This window comes from Vanellus vanellus, assembly GCF_965231255.1.
Source record: "Vanellus vanellus genome assembly, chromosome: 1".
Lineage (NCBI taxonomy): Eukaryota > Metazoa > Chordata > Aves > Charadriiformes > Charadriidae > Vanellus > Vanellus vanellus.
In genome coordinates, this window is record NC_138905.1 from 89,090,704 (window position 1) to 89,106,640 (window position 15,937).

Here is a 15,937-nt window from a genome sequence, read left to right on the forward strand (position 1 = left end):
CAGCTGCAAAATCCAGGGATGTTTGTCATCTTCCTATGCGCCTCATAGCACACATTGCATTGATTGACCAATGGATGTTCTGCTCAGTGTTACCTATGAGGAGCCATACCAGCTGACAGCAAAAGTCTGCTGACTCCACGTCCTGTCCTCAATATCAGTCAACAGTAAATACCCGGGAAAGAAAGTATTCTTCCCCAGAATACTTTCTTAGCATCTAGCATTTTGCCAAATGTGGTGTTGTTAGCAGCCCTGGAGGGATTTTACTTCTGTATGTGTCCAGTACCTTTTATATTTTTTGGTCAGCATAAACTGTTAACATCCACAGCATCCTCTGGCAAGGAGATTCACAACAGAATAATGCAGCACGAAAAGAGCTATCTCCTTTGTGGATCAAGCCTGATCCTTTAATGTTTCCAAATTTTGCTCTACAATTAATTTCTCCTTTTTCCTTCCTCTTTGCAGGCAATTGACAAGTATTGCCGAGTGAGTGGTGGCTTTTCTGGTGTCAAGGATGTCTATTCTTCATCTCCTACATACGATGACGTACAGCAGAGCTTTTTCCTTGCTGAAACTTTGAAGTAAGTTCTCTTCACTCTTGCATCTTCCTGTAAAAGCTAGCATCTAAATTCTAGAAGAATACCATGGCTCAACAAATAATCTGTTGTCTTGTCAGTGGGGTTTATGGTTTGGTCTTTCTTTCTTTCCCAGCTTTAGGGTCCCAGATCAGCCCATTTTACCAGCAGAAAATACAAGTGGAATTTTCCATACAAGAAGCTTATGCTGAGAGAGCTTTAGGTTTTAAGACTTCTATTTGATTTCTGGCATCACAGCAGAGGAGAGGTTATCTCTTTTTAAGAAATTCCCTTTGTAAAAGACATTTTTTTTTTAGATACACTGTCTTGATATGTCTTAAACAAGTACGTGCCATGCTGTGATATTATAGAAGCTGTTTCTCTTGTGTGTGTCACTGGAAGGGAGTAAATCCATGGAACAAAAGTCCTTCATGCCCTTGGATGATTTTTCTGTATTTATCCCACAGCATATTTTTCTAGAATGCTTGTTGTTGTAAGCAAGAATATCAGGCGTATTTTATAATCTTTTACATACTTAAATATTTTCAGTTCAGTCAAATCTGTGGGACACCTGTAGTCCATCCTGCAGAAGTTAATGCACTCAGTTGCATATTTGGTTCAAGGTAAAATGCTCAAAGTCATTGGTCTTCCACTATGTTTCTTTTTAAGTAATAACAAAAAATGCTATACTAGAATATGCCATAACAATAAGAAAAAATAGTATAAAGATTGGAATATGTTATGGAGATTTTATTAAGAGATCCATTTTTAAAACTGAGCTAACGTGTCACGGCTACTCATCTCCTTCATCATTGACACAAACCAGCTATCAAGAGCTCTCTTTTGTCACACAGTTGTGATCGCTCTGGGGTTGTGCCTATGAAGCAACGTCTGCTAATGTGCGACAATTTTCTTGATACTCAAGTTACATCAGCAAATTTGGTAATACAGTTCTGTCACTGAAATCTGCCAAGATTCCTGTATGGGTTATCTCCCTGAAATCTTGTGAATTGTATACTTTGGGAAGAAAAGGGTCTGAGTTGGCTATATTCCCTACCCCCTTATTTCCCTCCTGCATAATAGTTTGGAGAATGTTTTACTTGGTTAAATCCATAGACAGAAGCCACTGCTGGTAATGTGAATGAGACCAGAGCTGCTATTAGGAGACTTAGTTGTGGTCTCTGCTTAGGTATCCATGCTACTTTCTGCTAACATGTGATGGAAGGGATGATGCATATGTTGTTGCACAAACCTGTCGGCAACAAAGACTCATTAAGGTGCCCTTTCTGTCTTTACAACCAGTGATACAATGAAAAAACAGTTGTAACCATTTGGCAGTCTAGTATGGCATGCAGGCTTTGCAAAATCAACAGGGTTTCTGTACAGCAGCAGAGTTTACAGTATCAACAATATCAGATTTTCAGGTTTTAGCTGCAGCTGATGTATGTGAAGATTGATTTTTGGATATTGGGAGCTCAAAATGCAGCAAGGAGAAAGCAGATCCTGAAAGTGGCAGTACCGGTGCCTACTTGAGGCACTACAACATGTTTCACTGGCAAGAAGGGGCTCCAAGTATATCACATGTAAGGGGAGTCTGGCTATTCTGTCCTTCTGCTGGCTCCTTACCAGACTCCTCTAATAGTAACAATACTTTGTTTCCCCATGTTATCATTATAAAAATAAAGTCAGCCACTGCTGCCTCCTCTGTTGTCTTCATTAGTTTTTTTTCAGTTACTCCTTCGAGTTCATTTTCAGGAGCCTAAAAGCTATACTCCCAAAGAGAGAGGCAGCAGTTTCAAAGAGGTCCAGGCAGAGAAGCAATACCTCCCCAGGAGGTGATCTTAGATGATTGATCTGCCTATAAAAGCCAAATCAGAGAATGAAATCTGCTCCTAAGGGACTTCTGCGGTGACAAGGCTGACCTTTGAAGTATCGCCAGAATCCTGTCTGCATCTTAAATAATCACAAGGAGATCTGAAAATTCACTGATGTATCACTCAATAGCTGGATGTACTGTAGTGGAAGCATTGCAAAAGAAGGCATTTCTAGGGAGGAACTGAGAAATTATTGGCTTTTGGTTTGGATTGTTTCCCGCTTGTGGGACAAAATGGAGTTTTATTGGAGCGCTGGATAGTAGATATTTGACGTTAATGCTGTTGGCATAGCCAAACCAGAAACTGGTATCACCCTGAGGTAAAATAAAGAACATAAGCTTAGGATAGCTCAAATGACTATGAAAATAAAGACAGAAGGGCTGGGTGTGATGCCATGAGAAAAATGAAGATGTCTTTCAGAAGAGGGACATAAACTGTGTCTTATGGAATGCCGGCTGTGATCTCATCTGCTATTGATGATAACTTCTGCATCTTCATTCCCCTCAAATTCAAAATTTATACCTCTCCCAAACATGCATTGTTGATGCTCAGGTACTTTGGCTCATCAGATACTCACCGAATTATGAGCATTTGGGCAGTATGAGTGACAAGAAGGTAGTAGTTGAGTGGGAAGGAGCAAGACATAGAAATAAGTTGCAAGTTATTCAAAGGAAAAGCATGAATCAAATGAGGAAGGAGAATTTGAGTAAGATGAAACATTGCTGCTGTGGTGAAAAAGAGTTTGGAGAGCTGCAGAGGGAGAAAGCAAGGATTAAGGAGGAAAGGAAAGATGACACATTAAAGACAAATGAAAACTGTAGAGAAAGAGACTAGACGTGGAGGACAAAACTGAATCATCTCAGCAAGAAAATTTTGTGTGTAAACAGTTAATTGGTTAGGAAGTGAAGAAGAAGCAGAGATTCACTGAGTGTTTTGTGCTGTGGCTACAACTGGCAAATAAAGGCAATGGAAGAATGATCAGGCAGTGACACATGACTGTAGACAGTAGTCTGATTGAGAGAGAGAGCAAAGTAACAGCAGCCTTAGCACAGCAAAGGCAGAACAATGTGTGTCCGCATTCTGGAGGTGACAGAGCCCTCTAGCAGGAATGGCGCTCCTTCCTTGTCACATGCTGCTTTTCCTGTCATTTTCTGGATGGCAAGAAACCAGGCTGAAGGAGAAGCTGAGCGGTCCTGTACGCCCATGATGTTACGCTTGCGCTTGCACAGTCAGGCTTTCTGGAAGAAGGGAAATGCCTTTCGAATTTTAGCAGCGGAGTTTGGAAGCCTTGACAAAGATCCCTACCACCAATATCTCCTACAAAGTACAGCACAGCCACATTCAAAAGTGCGTAGTAAAAAAGATCCAAGAAATAGTCTTCTTCCACATATGCCCAGAAGCTTTAACTTTGTTACATGCTTCGTTTGCTCTGCTTTGCTTTGTAACGTACAGCATTTACGAATCCCTTCTGGATGATATACTGCCCCATTTCTTCCCACAAGAAGCTGAACCAGCTTCCAGCATGGTGATGACAAGTCAGATATCTGGCATGGCTTAGTGGCTTCTCTTGTGCTTCCTCAAAATCTTTGATTTGGATTAAAGAGGATTAGTCATTTCCAAGTGGGCTGACTCCATTAAGAATTTTTTTCCAACTTCTTCTCTGCTCCCTTATCCCCGAAATCCTTGTGCTTGGTGTGTTGATGTTTGTTTTACGTTGCAAGTCCTTGAAAGGAGTCTTGAAAAACAAAAGTTGCTTGCAGAGATTAAATTGCTGTCTTTATAAAAACTTTTTATTGAAGGGCTTGATCATGTTAAAAGTGACTTTTCAGATAATTACACTAGGGGAGGTTGTGTGGGTGCTATATAAAGATTGAAAGCAAGTAACTTGTTTACAGTTTTAGCTGCTGACTGGTGGGGCCTGAAGCTGCTGTGTTGCCCCTTCTTGTCTGTTGCTTTGCTTTAATACCCACCATTTTTCCTCTCTGTCTTGATATCTAGGTATTTGTATCTGCTTTTCTCCAATGATGACCTTCTACCACTAGACAACTGGGTTTTTAACACAGAAGCTCATCCTCTGCCTGTTTTACATTTAGCCAACACCACACTGTCAGGAAATCCTGCATATCGATAAAAACAGCTCTATGAAGAGGAAAAGAGACTGTTTTCAGCTCTGATTTGTTTACATGGACCACTTGAGACTTTAAGCAGGAGAGGAGACAGACACTTGATAAAACCAGACCTCTGATTCAAGCAAATACTGGCGTGAGAAACAAAGCTCTTCAACATATAGAGAAGTTAAAACTGAAAAAAAAGTTCTGTTTTATACATGACCAAAACACGTTAGTATGGTATTTGCAGGACAGAGACTTCATGCGCTTTGAACCCTAGCAAGACATCAAATCTACTGTCTAATATAAACACAGCAGCATAAGGAAGAAGAGGCTTTCCCATCCAGGGAGAGGAACTTGCTGCTGTTTGCTGTTGCAAGGAACAACACGCCAGTCACCTCTTCAGATCGGGTGGGTTCCAAATACCTAGATTTTATTTTGGGGTTTTTGTGTTTGATGATGGCATGAACAAAGCAACAACAAAAAGCAACATCACTGCACCAGCAGCATCAGGATTTGGATTTTTTTCTGTACCTGTCTGAATTTGCTAAGGAGCATCTGTTTGTCCAGACTGGCAGCCATTCTCAGGGCCTCTAAGCTATTAAAACTCAGCTCTAAAGTATAAAAACTATTGCCTTCTCATTTTCCCTTTTCCAAATAACGCTGAAAGGTCTGTGCTGTGTCCTTACATCCAAAAAAACCATTAGTAAGCATTTGGTTTGTAGTTCACTGTCAGCAACGTGGGCTTAGTTCATTTGGCAAGCTCCAGTCACGGAGTCTGGAGCATATCGCAGGGGTAGGAAGGAGCCTAGGTTTCCCTTCCTCACAAATCCTGTCACGTGGAAAAAACCATTCTCTTATTAGTTCTGGTTCTTTCAGCTAAATAAACAGAGATGAGAACATGAGAAAAACAGTCTCTCATGATTTATGTAACAGGATACAGGATATGGCACTTAAAAAGACTCCCCTTGAGCTAAGCAGCAGGAGTTTGTTGCTTTGTATTTTTCCACACAATCAGCATTTTTCCTAGAAGTTAAATTTCATTCTTTGGATACTGTTCATGGAACCTTCTTTGCAGGTATGTGTATGGCAGAAGCTGAAAACTGCCTGTGATTTAGTTTTCAAAACTCCTTTTCTTCTCAGTGCTCCAGTACAAAGCCAACATGATCTTCTTTGGAAACAACATAACATCTCTTACATATGAGTGGAAAAAGAAATGGAAGAGTATCTTCTTCCATTAGTTTCTAGGAAATGAGATGCTGTTACCTGCATGAGTTTTTTTCCCCAAGTACTCCTAGGCTGGGCAGAACAGTATCACTTAAATGGAGTCTGCTTCAGTCTTCACTTACTTGCTAAAATAAGTTTTGTCTTTTCAAGTGCATATCAATCTCTTTTTTTTTTATCATTGTTCCAGAATCCTTACAGCTCAAATTATTCTTTTTATTCCCCTTTATAGCTCTCAAGCTATTTTGCCATGGTGACTGGCCCCTTTGCTGAAAAAGAGCTGTGAGGTGCTCCTTCTCCTACTAATTAGTGCACAGGTTGAGTCTTTAAAAAATCTTGATTGTGTTTTCATACTAAAGTGAGTGGAAGAACTCTTCAGTGAGCTACAGCAATACGGTATCAGATTTAAAGAGAGTAAGTGGTATTTCTCTCCCTCAAAAATGTTTATATAGCAAGTTTTATATATAAAAGCTTTTCCCTCCATCATATTATAATATGTCTGACTACATTATAGTAGAATTTCTCCCATAAAATTTGTCTTCACTTGTCTTTGACACAACTTAGACACAGAAATCATCACATGATCTAAGAAAAAAATGCTATCAGATGCTTTTTTCCAGACAGGTACTTTAGCTTAAGAGGAAAAAGACAGAGCTTGGAAAAATCTCCAATCTCAATATTTTTAGCTTAATACCCATTACTTCGTTACTGTAATTTGCAGCAGTATCTTAAAAATAATTTGAGAACTGACAAAGTAATTGATACAGTAAATAATACTGATTCAAATAATTGTTTGTTTAAAATTAAAAGTAGCTTAATAAATGGATTCTTATTACTGGTCCCACATTAATTTGTTTTCTAATTAGCATTCAGTGACTTACTGAAGAGCTAGTCATATGTCATTTTCCAAAGTTCCAATATGTTGTGTTTTCAAATTGAGTTTTCTCCATCCCATGAGAACTGCTACTAGTTTAAGACTGTACTTGATTGCCTTGTTCTCCTAAGTCTCTCGGGGTACAAAGGAGGAAGAGGAAAAGCAGACTTTACTGTTTAAAAAGAAAAAAAAGAAAAAAAAAAAGAAAAAGACACTTTCCACCCCATACACCCATTCCCATACACCTCTTGATAAATGCAGATGTAGAATGGCTGCCAGTCTGTTCAGAGAAAGGTCAAGGACAGAATTCTGGAGTCTCAGAAACAACAAACTTCTTATCATTGTTTTCTGCTCTTCCTCCCCCCTCATGTGAATTAAAGAGTGGCCCTTCAAATTAATTCCTCCATGAATCCCAATGGGTTTACTCACTGCCACAAGAATGCTTGAATTGAGGACCTAAGCCATTTCATGTTATGGGATGGTATTTTTCTCAAAGCGGATGTACAGTACTGCTATTTCTTCTTTGTGTAGACAAGCAGCAGGTACCAAATAAAGGACACTTGTTTCTCGTTTTCCAGTTACCCCAACGGCTGTCAGTTTCTACTCTATCACTCCTTAAAATACAAACTCTCCTTTTCTTCCAGAAGCTACCAATATGCACAGTCTATCAAAAATAATGCATTTTATGGACTAATTGCTGTGTCATTCATGAATCTCTCCATCCTGAGATTTCTTAGAGCAAGCTGAGTTTGGAGGGAATGGGTCCTGAGCAAGGTGGGTGCTTAATCACCAAGCACCACGGATATCAAAACTTCTGACTGAAGTGACGTGCCCTCGTTCTGAGTCCTTCACAGACAAGTAGGTTCTGATCTGCAGAACGGCATTATGTGCAACCCAAAGTTCAGACTGTTTTCCTTCTGGGTACATAAGGTACGGTAGAATATCGCCATTTTCATTGTTGCTGCTGTCTTACATACTTTCATGAAGATAGAGTGTAAATTTAAGCACAAAATGACTTTTTAGTCCTAGTTGTTTCCAAGTCTTGCACTGTACTCTCTAACAAAACAATCCTGGTTTTCTTTAGGTAGCTGTCCCATTTTAGCAATTTCTACAATACCCTCTCCTCTTACAGGATGAAATAAAGAACAGAAAATAATGTACGGTTTTGGCACATTGGATTTGGGCAAGAGCCTGGAAATCCCAGAATTGTCTATTTCCTGTTTGCATGCAGTCGAAACAAGGATGTTCAGTTCTTTTCCTAATCCAAGCCTCAAGCTTGCTTGTTGGTCAGGATCTGCTAGCGGTACTTTTTTTTTTTTCTAACTTACAGCTTGACTTTTCAAAGAAGCCAGATTTCTGCAGCTTCCATTGACCACCCTGCAGCTGTGTGTGTCCTGCAGTCAAGAAGTCAACTTCTTAGCTTTGTCCTCTAAACAAAACAAAACCCTTGAATGATATTCTGGGTGTTCATTTTGCTGCCCAATATGGTCCTTAAAACTGTATGCTTAAGAAAAGTATGGCAAATAGTAAGTATGCTGGAGTGAAGGGAAAAGCAGGTAGTTCCCTGTGCCATTCACACCTTTGAGGCTCCTTTAGCTCCCTGCTCCGAATTTGTGGATCGCTGTCTTCTGCCTCCCAATCACTGACGTATTCCCACCTGGTATTCTACAAGATTTGAATGTTGAGTATCCAGGTTCTGAAAAATGACATTACACACTCCCTCTAATACCATCCTTTAACCTTAAAGGTGTACCCTCTGCTGACTTACAGCTAAGCAAAGCCCTGTCGGGCTGTCTTTTACGATCCTCTCTTCTGTCCCTCAGGAAATGATATTACAAACCTTCATAATGTCACTCTCCCTAGTTTGAATGGAGAAGTGGTTAATAGCATTAATATTGGAATGCTCAACAAAGTAACCTGGCATCCACAGAAAATGGTGAGGCAGTTTACATCTCAGGGCTGTAGTAACAGGCTTTTAGCAAATTGAGCCTGTTCTGTACATTAATAAGTCTAGTCCACGTTTTTAAGGGGACAAATAAGAAACAGGCTTCTTGTTACTAGAGAAAAATGAAAGCAAGCTCTTGATCCACGCTGTAGTTCGAAGACCTGTTCACCCAGATAAGACATCCCTCTTTTGCTCCTTGAATTTTGAAACAGTCTTTGACTCAAGAGCTTGAGTTGCCGTACAAAGAGGAAACCCAAGCTCTTTTGCAAGTTATGTGCGTACAATGTAGAGATGATAAGCACTAGCTGCTTCGGCTGTCAGCTCCTTCTAACAAACCGCTTGCTCTGCAGTTGCCCAGAAAAGTTGGGAACCACCGAAGTCGAAGGAGACAGCCTGACTTGTTATGGTGAATTGTTGCCTTTAATCCTAATCGCTTGGTGGGAGTTGGATTTGCATTCTGCCTTTATTCTTGCTTTGTCTAAAATTCACAGATTATTTTTCCTCCAAAATAATAAAAGGGCAAAAGTCTATCTTCTGATATGGAAACCTTCTGCCTCTGACCTGGAATCCTGCATATGTACTTTTTACAGATTAAAAATAATATTGTATATAAAAAAGATTGAATAAAGAATGTCTTTAAGTGAAAAAGGTGCATTTTGTGTCCTTTGCCTCCAGTAGCAACGTCCTGTAGCACTGGGCTATGAAGCTGATCCTGTTTCAGAGGCTTGGTGGTGCTGCAGCTTCTCTTTCCCCTGCAGCTTTACTAGGGACACTTAATAATGTATCACAAGAGCCCCTGGGGCAAAAATTAAACTCCTGTACCCCTTGCTTGCTTTTAACAGGTAATAGCTGTAGTGCTCAAATTCTTCTCAAGATGTAGCTAAATGTACAACAGTTTGAGGCTGTCTCTGTGTGCCATTGTGAAAGCCATCAAATCTCACAAAATTCTGAGATTTCTACCCTTTTGTTAAATTTGTGTGAAAGTAGCTAAAAAGTTGAAAGATTCTTAGTGGTCAGGGTCAAGGGCACAGGCAGACAAGCAGTGCTCCTAAATAAACTTAGTTTTCTTAAGACAGCAGGTTAAACCCTTAGCTTTTCTTGATGTTAAATAGCCAGTGAATTGGGCAATTAAGTCTGTCCATCTGTTCCTCTGCCCTCTGCGAAAAGGAAGGCGTTTGTAACTGTTTAAATGTGGTTCACAGGAAGACTGGTATGCGGAAATTGCTTTGAGTGAGTTTTCTCCCTGCACCTTTAAATTCACTGGAACTGCTGCTATAGCCCTCAGTTTTGCAGTACAGCAAGCGAATAACCAGATTTGCTTTCTGATTCACATTAACTGTAGGTAATTCTTACTGTCTGACACCACCCACATTGCTCATACGCGGTACCTTGTTTTTGTGGTGTGCCATGACTGCCATCCTGTGCGTCCTGTTTCAGTGCTTTCTATCCAATGCCCGACCTTCCCAGGGCGCTTCTGCCTCAAGATGCGATGACCTCCTTCAGTATTGTTTCATAAGAGAAAATTGCTTCCGAAGTGCCGTAATTCAATGCAACACGTGACACCAAGTACACCCCCGCTGTCCCGGTATGCCATCCATCTTGAGATCCAGTTACGCGTTCAGCTGTTGCTCTCTTAGCTTTCCACAAAAGCGCTGCATGTTCGCGACGCACCCAGCTGCCTACCGCGATGCCGCTACCAAAGCAGTGTCCTTTGCATCCATTGATCTTCCCGTGGTGTGCTCAGCCCTTAACCCACCTCACTGAGATTCACTTCTCGCATCAAAGCACGTTTGCTGTGTCTGTCCATGTCACACGTGCTCAGCCACCGAGCCCTCACACACAAAACCGTGCCTCCTGCTCTGGTACTATCAAGCTCTCTGTCTGTGTGTGTAACATTTTGGCCAACACCGAAGGCTTCATGACCATCCTCACTGTTCTTCAAATGGGATCCTGTCCTCTGTGGCTGCATTGTCTCAGCCTCTTCAACAGTGAAGATTTTCACCCCTCTGCTTCTGCCTCTTCTGAAACACACTTTCTTTGCACGTCCTCCATCTGAGGACATATAGCGCATATCCTCATTTATTTCTCCTTTGGCACTCTGCCTGCATGTCACCCACCCCCTCCCTTCCCTTGTAGACTCCCTGATTGTGTGTGTTCCTTCCTGAAGACCATGTGCCTTTTTTATGCATATTAATTAGCTGTATTTAAAAATCCTGAAATTAATCCTTAATGGGTTATTTTTAGCCTTCATCTTGTAGCTCTGGGAGTTGGCTTCTCTCAGTGCATAGGCATTCTGTGGGCTTTGGAAAGGAAACATTACTCTATTTGTGCCAGTTCACGTGTGGGATGTGTGAAGGTTGGTGGTGGTATGCTTGGTTTTTTTTTAACGTGAAGAGGAAGAATCTTTTTGACAATATTTCAGGCTGAGCAAAATCCCATGTGAAAGGGTTTCAGAAGAGCAGTCACTCATACAGCCAAACCACTTGCAGGTAAAAATTCAGGGAAGGATTTGGGGAGGAAGAAAAAAAAGCACTGTGTGTCCATGTGTACCAACAGTTTCACCTTCTGCTTTCTTACACGGTTTCTATTGTACAAGTAGTTCTAGGCAACAGGTATGATGCCTGTTACCATATAAACCAGAAAGGATGAGCTGCTGCATGACTGAGAAAATAGCATGATGTGTTGGGATGGGATCACGCAGAAGTCCCGTGTGAACTGCATTACTGCTACAGCTACAAAAAGGAAGAATGTCCCTCAAACGTTTCTTCCACAAGTCGCTGCTGCGTTATGTCCGCATACCCATCTCTTCACCAATCCATGCTGAAGCCTCAGCAAGGAAATCCGTGTCCCAAAGAATAAGAGTGGATGTCAGCGGTCTGCTACATCTCCTGCAACAGAGTCCTGTGCGTGGGTTCCAGGAGGTGAGGTGCAGGAAGATTTCCCATGTGAATTTACTCATGTGGACAGGTAGACCCATCCATGACTGGTGTCTGGGTCATGCCCAGCATTCCTGTGAATCCCTCTACAGAGCTTCTGGCTTAACTTTAACCACCTGTGAGGCCACAGAATGTATTCTGAAGAGTCACGGAAGATGCATTGTTACTTGGGATACCGAAGACAAAAGCTTTCAGGGTAACAGATACTACTTTTTATGAGATAAATCATTCTCCAGATGAAGGATGTATGGTACATCTCATGTAACTTAACTTCAGTTCATACTGCATCTTGATTAATTTGACTTGAAAATATGAAATTGAACACAAGAGCTGCACAGTGAATAAGGAACTGGATAAAGGAGAAACAATGAAGTATAAAACAGAGAAGAAAACTTCGAGGTGTTTTAGTGAATGTCACTAAATCCTGGTACTAGGGCAAATCTGTAATAGCTAGAAGAATTTGTTTCCAGCAGAGGAAAGTTAGGAAGAATTGTCAATAAAGAGAATGAAGGATCAGATAATCCTGAGGCCTGGAACTGCAGAAGACAGAAGAAATTTAAAAAGTAAAAAGGCAAACTTGTTCCTCCATGGCCTAGAAGCAAAACCGTTTGCTATAATCTGGGATGTTGTCAGTCTGAATTCATTAACATCGAGAAAGACCTGCATGTATAGTCAGCCATAATGACGCAGATCACCAATGCAAGGTGAAAAAAAGCAAGCGAAAATAAAAGAATGGCTGTGCTGGGTCAAAGGCTTGGGGTGGAGTGGCTGGAAAGCTGCCCGGCAGAAAAGGACCTGGGGGTACTGGTGGACAGCTGGCTGAATATGAGCCAGCAGTGTGCCCAGAAGGCCAACAGCATCCTGGCCTGTATCAGGAATAGTGTGGTGAGCAGGACTAGGGAAGCGATCATCCCCCTGTACTCGGCACTGGTGAGACCCCACCTCAAATACTGTGTTCAGTTTTGGGCCCCTCACTACAAGAAGGACATTGAGGTGTTGGAGCGTGTCCAGATGTCGTGGTTTAGGCCAAATCCACTACTGGGGACCTGAGGGGCCCCAGATGGGACCGACAGATGCTCCCCTCTACCCCTCTTCAAAGAGAGAGGCAGAGGAGGAAAAAGAGACTTATGAGTTTAGAAGAAACTAAACTAATTAAATATTAATAATAAAATAAAAAGAAATAATGAAAAATATATACAAAACCATATCAAGCTCCCAAGATGACAATCACGTCACCGGCTGGCACTGGGGCAGTCCCAGGCTGGACTCAGTGATGGACGGGAACTGGATTCTGGATCTGGATTCAGGATCGGGATCACAGGCAGACAAACAGAGTCCTCCTCAGACATCGGCCATTGAAGGAAGAGAGCGCTGACCCTTTGGTCCCTCAGCTTTTATACTGAGCATGAGGCAGATGGGATGGAATACCCCGTTGGTCAGTTTTGGGTCACCTGTCCTGTCCGCTCCTCCCCACAGGTGGGACCACACTATGTTTTTCCGCTTCCGACCCTCCAACGTGGCAAATAACACAGTTGGTTGGCCTTGGGTGTTATAGCAATAAGTGTAAGCAGGAGCCTCTCTGCATACCATACCTGGGCATCAGCTATAAACATTGGTCTTATCACTCTGAGAGAGTGAACAGTGTATGCACAATATGCAGTTAATTTCAGTAGTTAGAAGAGGCCCAGCTAAGAAGCGAAGTTAGCAAACAAAATTGGTTCTGTTTTACCTCAAACCAGGACACCAGAGAAGGGCTAAAAGCTGGTGAGGGGTCTGGAGGACAAGTCTTATGAGGAACAACTGAAGGAACTGGGGTTGTTTAGCCTGGAGAAGAGGAGGCTGAGGGGAGATCTTATCACCCTCTACAAGTACTTGAAAGGAGGTTGTAGAGAGGTGGGGGCTGACCTCTTCTCCCTAGTGACAAGTGGCAGGACGAGAGGAAATGGGTTCAAGTTATGCCAGGCGAGGTTTAGACTGGATGTTAGGAAAAATTTTTCGCTGAAAGGGTTATTAAACATTGGAATAGGCTGCCCAGGGAGGTGGTGGATTCGCCATCCCTGGAAGTGTTTAAAAAAAGGGTAGACGTGGTATTTGGGGACATGGTTTAGAAGTGGTTTTGTCAGGTTAGATTAATGGTTGGACTTGATGATCTTAAAGGTCCCCTCCAACCTCAACAATTCTATGATTCTATGAAAACTAAGGTCTGTCTAACCTAGCATCTTGGCTCAACACTGACCAAGAGCTGATTCCCACAGAAACACAGAAAAATAAGTATGTAGTAATACTTCACAAACATACTCTGAAACGATCTGCAGCTTCCTGAATCATAGGTGGTATCTTTGTATTTAATAGCTCTTGACAAATATGGGGGAGGTGGGGGGGAGGGGGGGCTGTTCTTGGGAATTAGTGCAGTCACTTACTGATCCAATAGAGACTGTCAGTGTGCAGAACAAGCGCTGCTCATGGTGTTGGCAAAGCATGTGTGCATTGAAAGGGTATTTCAGATGGAACTAAAAAAGTATCAGTGTTGTACATCTGAGATATGGTGTATGGTTCTGGTCACCCATATTTAAGAGGGCTTGTCTCCATGGAACAGGTCAATACAGGAGTATTTAGGCTTATCAGGGAATGGAGTGTTTGTGTCAAGAGAGGTGAGAAGAAGAGTTTATCCTGGCAAAATGGAAGACTGACAGAGGGGATAATTGCTGTCCACAACACATCAAGTCGTTGATCATCCTGGGAGAGAAAAAAAGCTTTTTTTTCCTGGAGGACAAACCTGGGGGAAAAAAACAAACAAACAAACAGACAAATTGATACATGCAATACCTGAATAATCTCTGACATTGAGGTTCCAGAAGTAGAAAACGCGTCGATCTGCTGAAGAAAGGGATGATCTTGTGTGCTTGCCTGCAATTTTAGGTACCCAAATCAAGGATATAGGAGGTCCCTCCCTGTCCTACATTCCAGAACTCCTATGGGAGCTCTATATCTAGGGCTGAATTTACAAAGTCCCTTTTCCTTGTGCTGTTACCTGTTTCTAGTGCAGGGAAAGTGTAAAACGCAATTGGAAAAAAAAAAAACAAAACCTTTCTTATCTACATGGATGGGAGTAATTGGTTCACATTTGCTATGTGGTTGAGTAATGATGAATAGAAAATCATCAGAATACTTGCTTATTAAGTTTTCTAACATGGTTAGCTGTTTAGCTTTCATCACTGCATTTACTATGGCTGAATCAGAAACAGATTGCAATGTGTTGAAACACAGTGCTATCAATATAGAACACCAATCTCTTCTATGTAAAAGATTTGTTAATGAACAAGGAACAAGGAATGTGATACTAAAATAGAAAAGAGCGGTACAGTCCAGAAATAAAGTCCTTTGTGCAATTGTTCTTACACAGCAAAATAAAGATCATTAGTACCCCCAGAGAGATAACCTCTGAAGATGCCCTCTGTTGCACGCACTTATATTGTGTTTTGCCCATATTTGTATATGCAGATTTCTGTGATAAACTCATCTTGTCCCTTATTTGGGTACATATCCCATTATTACTTGAGGTGCTTTATGTCTGTGGGTTATTTCTATACTAATTAATGTTTATATCAAGGGATTTCCCTGACAGTTCTCTGGCATTTTTCTAAGTGTACTCTTAGATTTGCACTGATACACAGTTATGCATTTTGTACACTTTAGCCAGGCAAATTGTTTCAAAGAATCCATACATTACTGCTGTTAGTATGCTGAAATCTTAGAACCGGTGTTACTTGGGCAACCATGTATATCAAACTAAAATCTATAGACTGCTAAAACCTTATGCCAAGCTACTGTAAACTTAGACACGGTGTTCCTATTTGTGTCCCAGCAAGGTTAGGTTTTCTGGTTCTTATTAGATATTTTTCAGCTGAAGTGGAAATTTCCCCCAGGAAGAGAATCCCCAAAATCTTTGCATACCCACCAGTCATCAACATGTGGGATTAATTGCTTTCCTGTGAAGCAGACTTTGATGAGTTCAGTGACAACAGGGAAAAATTTACTGCCACATCCAGGAGACGTTGTTTCCTTGATTTTTTTTTATTAGCTTAATACCCCAGTGCTGCTTTTCCAGGTGTATAGTCTAAGTAAACCCCTTTATACTGCCTCTCATTTCCTCCAGTTCCTGCTCACACTATTTCTTAATAGAGCAGAAGTCTACGGGGAAAACGCATCAACCCCTTTGCAGAGCACAGCGTGTAGCCCTGGAGATGTTCCCTCTGAACACGTTATGTTCAGTGCCAGATGCTTGTTATCTGCATCGGAAAGATGCTCTGCCCGGGTCCGTATTTTACCCTTGCAGTAGAAATTTCTTTGCCAGCTTGAGCTGTTGGAAAAGGGCACTGATGTGGCTGGCTGTACTCTGGTGCG

General features: G+C 41.5%; 1 protein-coding gene across 1 annotated transcript in view; it reads left to right on the top strand.

The window, feature by feature from the left end:
• MAN1A2 (mannosidase alpha class 1A member 2) overlaps positions 1–5,391 on the top strand; it is a gene marked incomplete at its 5' end in the record, with an annotated part of 142,718 nt that extends 137,327 nt beyond the window's left edge. Inside the window, 2 exons of the mRNA XM_082498210.1 lie at positions 463–578; positions 4,445–5,391. Coding sequence (XP_082354336.1) covers positions 463–578; positions 4,445–4,577 — 249 coding nt within the window. The 3' untranslated portion in view covers positions 4,578–5,391. The remainder of the gene's footprint in view (positions 1–462; positions 579–4,444) is intronic.
• Positions 5,392–15,937: the final 10,546 nt, after the last annotated feature.